General features: G+C 43.5%; 1 protein-coding gene across 1 annotated transcript; it reads left to right on the top strand.

The window, feature by feature from the left end:
* The first annotated feature begins 392 nt into the window (after positions 1–392).
* LOC102302744 (olfactory receptor 51E2) lies at positions 393–6,524 on the top strand. The gene is made up of 2 exons (XM_042223948.1): positions 393–3,095; positions 4,330–6,524. The coding sequence occupies exon 2, from the start codon at positions 4,344–4,346 to the stop codon at positions 5,337–5,339; it is 996 nt and encodes a 331-aa protein (XP_042079882.1). The 5' UTR covers positions 393–3,095; positions 4,330–4,343; the 3' UTR covers positions 5,340–6,524.
* The last annotated feature ends 780 nt before the right edge of the window (positions 6,525–7,304 follow it).

The raw sequence follows: 7,304 nt of genomic DNA, 5'->3' as shown, positions 1-7,304 counted from the left end.
ATAAGATAAGATAAGATAAGATAAGATAAGATAAGATAAAACTTTATTAATCCCTCGGGTGGATTCCTCTGGGAAATTCGATTTCCAAAAAGCACAGCACCGACAGAAGTTACAGAGTTACAGAATATTATATATACACACACACACACACACACACACACACACATATATATATATATATAATGCAGAGACAATATAAATAAAATATACAAAGGGGATAAATAGAATAAATAGGAATAAAAATAAAAATACAAGTGAATTGCACATTTCAAGTATTGAGTCTATTGCACTGTTGACTATTTACAAAAGTATTGCACAGTGAGGTGAAGAGGCACTACAGCTTAGTTGTTCCCCCCTCCTTTGTCCTCCTGTCTCCCCTCCCTCTCCCCTCCAGAGAGGAGTTAAACAGTTTGATGGCGTGTGGGACAAAGGAGTTTTTAAGTCTACGAAGAACTCCAGAGGGTATTCCTTGCCTGCAGAGTGGCATGAAAGTGTTGCTGTGCCAGCTGTTTGAATTTCCTCTCCTCCATATGCCACCAGTTTAGTTTTCTGTGATGGCAGGAGTTTTTCATCTTGTCTCTGTTGTTCAAAAAGGTCAGCCGGCATGACATTACATGTCCACCTTGAGCTCTATGGGTTTTCCATTAATATGCACCGTGGTGAAAATGTCAATCTTGTATGGAAAGCAGGGGTTTATAGTGTCTATATTAATTCCATTCACATAGAACATTTCCTCATCACTGCTAGGCGCTTGCATCTCAATGTGGTTAACGGGTCTCTTTTTGAATTGCCGTGTTTGTGATGACTTGCAGCATTTCTGGAAGTGATTCCATTTTTGGCACTTATGGCATTGCTGGCCATATGCTGGGCATTTGTCTCTTTTTGCCTCGTGGCAGTTGTTGCAGTTTGTTATTGCGTGAGCGGGCCTCTGTTCTGGTTGTGTTGCACGCTCATTGCCTGTCTTCGTCTTGACTTTGTGTAGATGTTTTTCTTTATAATGTGATGCAAGGTATCCACCTTTGCGGCCATTTGTTTTGGAGCTGCTAGAGCTTTTGTATGTTGATCTGTCTGCTCGAATATCTGGCACATTTCAATTGCTTTGCTCAAAGTTAGGTCACTGTCGCGCAGCAGTTGCTTTCTCATGCTGTCACTATTTATGCCACAAACGAGTCTGTCTCTGATAGCTCGTCTTTAAGCTGGCCAAATCTGAAACTGCCTGCCTTATTTTTCAAGTCGCTCACGTAAGACTCAATTGTTTCATCTGGTCGTTGGTTTCTGGTGTTAAACTTGTGCCTTTCCATTGTTATGTTTGTTTGGGGATTACACAGTTCCCGAAATTTGCGCTTGAGACCGGGTCTTCTCTCGATTCTGCTTCGGTCACCGATCGTCTGTGTTCTCCTTCCCCCGCGTGCACAGCGGGTGCATAAACGAAGGTGCGCTCCCGCTCGATGGCTTCAGAGCCGGCCAGGTTTAGCAGGATGAACGCTCTAGTTCGAGCATCCTTATCGGAATGAGCAGCAGCTATGAATATGTCGTATTCCTGCTCGAATACACACCACTTCTCGGCGATGTTTCCACTGAACACCAAAGGTTCTGGTCTATGGAATCCGTCTGATGTGGTCGTTGATGCTTAATAGCCTTTGCTACGATAGCCGAGCAACGCTAGCTGGTTGTTTGCTTCATCCGCAAAGTGCTGAGAAAACGTTAGCCTGACAGCTCGGCAGGGCTGTAGCACACGACCAAACCACAACTTCTGACACCATGTTTGATGTTCAGTACTGACTCTGGATTCGTGATTACTAGCAAGCTTTGTTTTACTACATAACCGAGCAGCCATTACATGTAAGCAACTTCACTCCCGGGGAGGGCGGGTCTCACCTCCGCGCTGTCTCACTGCGTGCGTGCACAGCGTACTACTCGGAACAGGTATATGAAAGCAGCATTAACGAACAATATTAGTCGGATGTTCTACAATAACCAAACAGCAGCTAACTTTAATATTTTCACTAAACATAAGATGGCTTAGATGGCGTTTTTCCTGAGACCTGAGGATGTCCTGAAATGAACACCATAGCATCAGATCACATCAAATATCGCATGTTGTTGTTTGAGGTTCTGGTAGAAAAACCGTTTAATGTTAAGCTGTTATCATTTTTAATAAACTTGAAGTTATATTTGGTTATTGATTTTTCGATGCATGCTAACAGGTAAATCGTTGTTTTGTCTTTTGTCTTAATAAAGTCATCTTAACGCCATCAAACTCTATCCAAACTATCTTTGGCCTTTCATTATGCTCATATGTCAACTTATTCATTTTTCTGATGTTTGGTCTCTGCATGATCACATGGTGTTCAGGCCGGTGTTGATTAGAGCTGCAGCTCTGAGATTCCCAGTAGTGTGACAGAAAGAGCCAATTAAGCAGCCCCGATAATTAATCCCTGTGTTCTTCTCAAAGGAAGCCAAATTCTGTTGTACTGACCTCGGGACCAATTAGCTTCAAAAGGAAAATGGGAACAAATATACGGATGAAATACCTGAAGGAAGGAGCAGCAGACAAATTAGATTTCACGGTTTAAACCTCAGAGGAAACATCTGCGCTCCTCTGAATTCAATATCAGAGCAGGAAATAATATCACGCTGCAGCTTTTCATCGTAGGAGGAAAGATATAATCACTTATATAATATTTATTTTCTTTCTGAAGAACATTTAAGTATTTATTTATTTTTGCACACGCTACCAAACATAAAACGTGATTAGGAACTTAACTTAAAGTTTGTTAACTCAGTGTTTATCACACGAGAATCAGAATATGTATCGGCCTTATAAAACAGACGTGCGTGTGCACAAAAACCACCAGATTCAGAGTCGCGTCAGGTTGTCCCACATGTCTCTGCTCGTTGTCCTAACAGACCCACACCCTGACAAACCTCCGGAGACCGATGGGCTCAGGGACCTTTACACTCCCACAAGCTGCTTTGAGCCAATCACAGCGGTGCTGTGTTTGAGGTCAGCCTTTCAGTGGGACATGAGCAACTGGCTATAAGATGACCTGAGAAAAGACCGGGTTTTTCCTGACGTTAAACCAGCGCTGCAGGTAAGAAAGATCTTGTTTTCTCTTTCTTCTCGCTTTTGTTTGCTTTTTGAAACCAGTTTGGATTTAAAAAATATTTTGGTTAGAGTCCAAACACTGAGACAGTTCTCAAAGTACTCAGAGTACTTTTAATCAGCTATTTAAAAATAGAAACTAGTTTAATTTGAGGTGAAACACAGAATGCAACAATGTGCAAATCTCAGAAACCCATATTTTATTCTATTTACGTGATGGCAGCAACACGTCTGTAAAAGTAGGACAGGTCCATGTTTGCTCTCTAACGTCAGAGTGTGATGGTCTGATGGAGGATTCCAGCTGCTCAGCAGTCCTGGCTCTGCTTCGTCCTCTTCAGTCTAAGGACCTCCATGTTTGGATGGGTCTGACCTCAGATCTGTTTTAAGGAGTTTTGGTCCAGAGGACGTGGTGCTGTTTCTCCATCGTGGTCACACGTGGCTTCTTCTCTGTGTGATGGAGCAGTAACCTGCACGCTGAGCTGCTCGCTGGTTCTTTTGAAGTGTTCCTGAGCCCGTGCACTGATGTTGTAATGTACAGGTCACAGTTATCGGCCTTGTCCCTGTGCATGATGAGACGTTCAAAGACAATTTGGAACTGAAGAACATTATTCTGAAATTGCAGTTTTTTGCAGGCCTGTCACTGACCTGTTGCCAATTAGTTATCAAATGTTCCTCTCACTGTTTCTTACTTTTCCGGCCTTTTGTTGCCTCATCCTAACTTCTCTGAGACGTGTTGCTGCCATCAGATCAGATATCAGGAATATGTCCTCTGTGTTCTATTGTGAGTAAAATACGAGTTTGTGAGATTTAAAATCTTTGTATTCCGTTTACATTTTCAAAAGTTCCAGATGAACCAATGCACTAACTACTTATGTTGAAATCCCTTTTATTTTTGGTCATTATTTACCAAAAAAAACCTGTTTAAAAGAAAAAAAATACTGCACTGTTTTACAGCTACGGTTACAGCACCAAAATTCAGTGAACTTAAGCACAGCCGATTCTTTCACGCATGTCGGTAAAGGCAGACTGCGCGGTGAGGTGCCCACCGCCAATTTAAATGAAGTATGCTCACTGTGTGTGCAATCTTTTCAGCAGCCTTAAAAATGTAATTGTGTTTGGAAGAAGTGGAAAATTTTAGCAGGCAAGAACTGCATTTGGATAAGTCCCCGTGTCCTCTCTGCGACGGTGGTGCTGACTGTTTCTGTGTGGCCGTCTCTGTGCAGGTGAAGCCAGAGCCATGTTGGAAGCACCGCTAAGCAGAAACTTCTCCCATTGCACATTTGTGTTACGAGGGTTTCCCTCGCTGCAGAAACACCGCCGGCTGTTGGCGCTGCCATTTAGCGCCTCCTACCTGTTGGTGCTGCTCGGAAACTCTCTGCTGGTGTACGTCATCTGCAGCGTGGAGAGACTGCACAGCCCCATGTACCTCCTCATTTGCACGCTCTGCTTTGTTGACATCCTGGTTGTGACAACCATCATCCCCAACATGCTCCTTGGCTTTCTGTTCGACTGGAATGAGATTTCATTGGTCGGCTGCTTGACTCAAATGTTCTTCATTCATTTCCTGTCCTCAGTGGAGTCAACCCTGTTGTTGGCAATGGCACTGGACCGCTACTTCGCCATCTGCCGGCCACTGCGCTACAATGACATAATTAACTCCTCCATGCTGGTGAGGCTAGTGCTCTTCACGCTGGTGCGCAGCGTCTCCGTCATGGCGACGCTCGTAGGTTTGGCAGGTTCTCTGCAGTTCTGTGGTTCCAACGTAATCCAGCACTGCTACTGCGACCACATGGCGCTGGTCAGCCTGGCGTGTGACAGCACAAGCCGGAGCAGTGCAGCTGGCCTTGCTGTCATCATCTGCTTTGTAGGAGCTGACATACCAATTATTTTCTTTTCCTATATGAAGATACTGAGCGTGGTCTTGCGATCGGCAGCAGCTGGTGAAGACAGCAGGAAAGCTTTTCACACCTGCAGCACTCACCTCATTGTTATGATGTGTTTTTACCTGGTGGGCAGCATCACCTTCCTCTCTCACAACCTGAACATCCCCATACCAACAGATATCAACAATTCCATGGGACTCATGTACATCCTTTTCCCAGCAACAATCAACCCTATCATCTACGGAGTACGAACCAAAGAAATCCGTGACAGCTTTCTGAGAATTTTCAAAAACAGAGCAAAGAAAATAATGACTGTGAAGGTTTCGTCTGCTGGAAAAGAAAAATCATGAAGCCCCTCTTCTGTGGGGTTTGGTTTATATGATCTTCATGAACCTCTTTTATGCAAACATACTTTTTTATACAACTAATGCCTGTAGTTTCAGACTCTGAAGTGGAAACAGGACCTTGGAACCATCCCAGAGTTTCAGATTATAGACGGCTGCTTTGAAACTGGGTCCTGCTCATATGCACCAAATTTTTGCTTTTGGGAGTTCTTGGGTGCTGGAAAATATCCCGTCTGGGAACTCTGTTGTCCAGTTGGGGTACCTCATTTTTTAATGTTGGCAATAACAGAGAAACTTGCTGATGGGGAGGAAGGGCTTGCTGGAGGCCAAGTGTTGTTCTGTTACTGGACTTCTGTGCTGTTGGTCTATAATGAACATTGGTTGATTTTGTCATTTTTTACTACATGCAATGGCCAACTCACCTGTCTCTGACCTGGACTAGGTGTATTAAGGAGGATGCCAGACAGCCATGAAAAATGAAAGTGTGCTGGGAGGATCTGGGACGGGCCTTGGAGTGGAGATCTTCACCTCCTGCAAAACTTTTGCAGCATTATTCTGATTGGGGCCAGGGACACCGAGTCTGAATGGACCATATTCAACACCACCACTGCTGATGTGACTGAATGAGGCTATGGCTGTAAGGTGTTTAGGGCACGTCATGGCAGAGCCCCACCAGTAAACACTGGAGGTAAAGGGAAATGTGATGGTGAAGGAGTAGACCTATCAGGGATAAAGGGCTTATGGGACAGTTGGCATGTTTAGGCAGAGTACGACCATGACATGAAAAAAGAGTGGGAGTTTGTCAGGGAGTAAGGTATTTGCTGCTGCTCTTGTGACCTAAGCGCAGATATGCAGCAGAAAAATCAAACTGTGACTGCAAGGTATACATGAGTCTGAAAACCTCCTGCAAGACGTGTTATCTGAAGTCTAACTGTTAATGAATGCTCAGGGATTCAGACATGCTGTCGAAAGCATTTGCTGTTTGGTGAATCACTATAAAGCTTCTTTAAAAGGCATCTCTACAATTAATACATTCATTCATTTCCTTAAATGGAACACCCGGCATTAGGCATTAGCACAAGTACCATATTTTTCACACTATAAGGCGCTCTTAGAATTATTTAATTTTCTCAAAAATTGACAGTGCGCCTTATGTATGAATTCTGGTTGTGCTTACTGACCTCGAACTGATTTTTTGTGGTACACGGCGCTCAAAACTATGTCAAAAATGTTTCAGTACAACTTTGGTAAGCTACGAAGCCGCACCGCTTGATGGATTGTCGGAGCATTATGGCTACTGTAGTCAGGAGCCTCGTGGAGTGATCTGGGTCCTAAACTCCGTCCTTCAGGTCCCAAAGTCAAACGAACACTGCAGCATCACTGAGAGTTAAAAAACTGTCTAAATTCTTTCATCTTTAATAAAAGTGTAACAGGTGTAGCAATTAAGTTTAACATCCAGGCATCCATGAAAACAGAATTTATTCAATTTAAAGAAGTTAGAAGTTAGCAGGAAGTTAGCTCGCTAGCTTCCACCTAAACATGATATAGCATGTTCTGACTGAGAGATTTCTGAAAAATCCAAACGTACAGCTCTGCTGTCACTTCCAACATAAATGAAGACAGGAAACTAAACAGCAGTGACGTTTGTAGGGTTACTGAAGTTGGGCTAGCTGGTATATAATGATGTGCTACGTGATCGCTAGCGACACAGCTATGTTAGCATAACAAACACAGTGAAGCTGGAGGATGAACGCTAACTCTTTTCCACTCGCTAAAAGTTAACGTGAGGGTTTCCGACGGTTAGAGACAAATGCAGTCGCATGGCAGGATGCTGTAAACGGACCAAACTTCAGTCAGAAGAACAACTGAGATAATCCATCCACAATACGAGGTTAGTTAATATACTGCAACAACATAGGAATAGAGCAGCTGCCAGAGAATTCAGCATTAATGAATCAATGGTACAGAAGA

This window comes from Haplochromis burtoni, unplaced genomic scaffold (assembly GCF_018398535.1).
Source record: "Haplochromis burtoni strain Fernald_Lab_line unplaced genomic scaffold, NCSU_Asbu1 Contig_123, whole genome shotgun sequence".
Lineage (NCBI taxonomy): Eukaryota > Metazoa > Chordata > Actinopteri > Cichliformes > Cichlidae > Haplochromis > Haplochromis burtoni.
The sequence above is the reverse complement of the archived record's forward strand: the minus strand, read 5'-3'. Positions and strand labels throughout refer to the sequence as shown.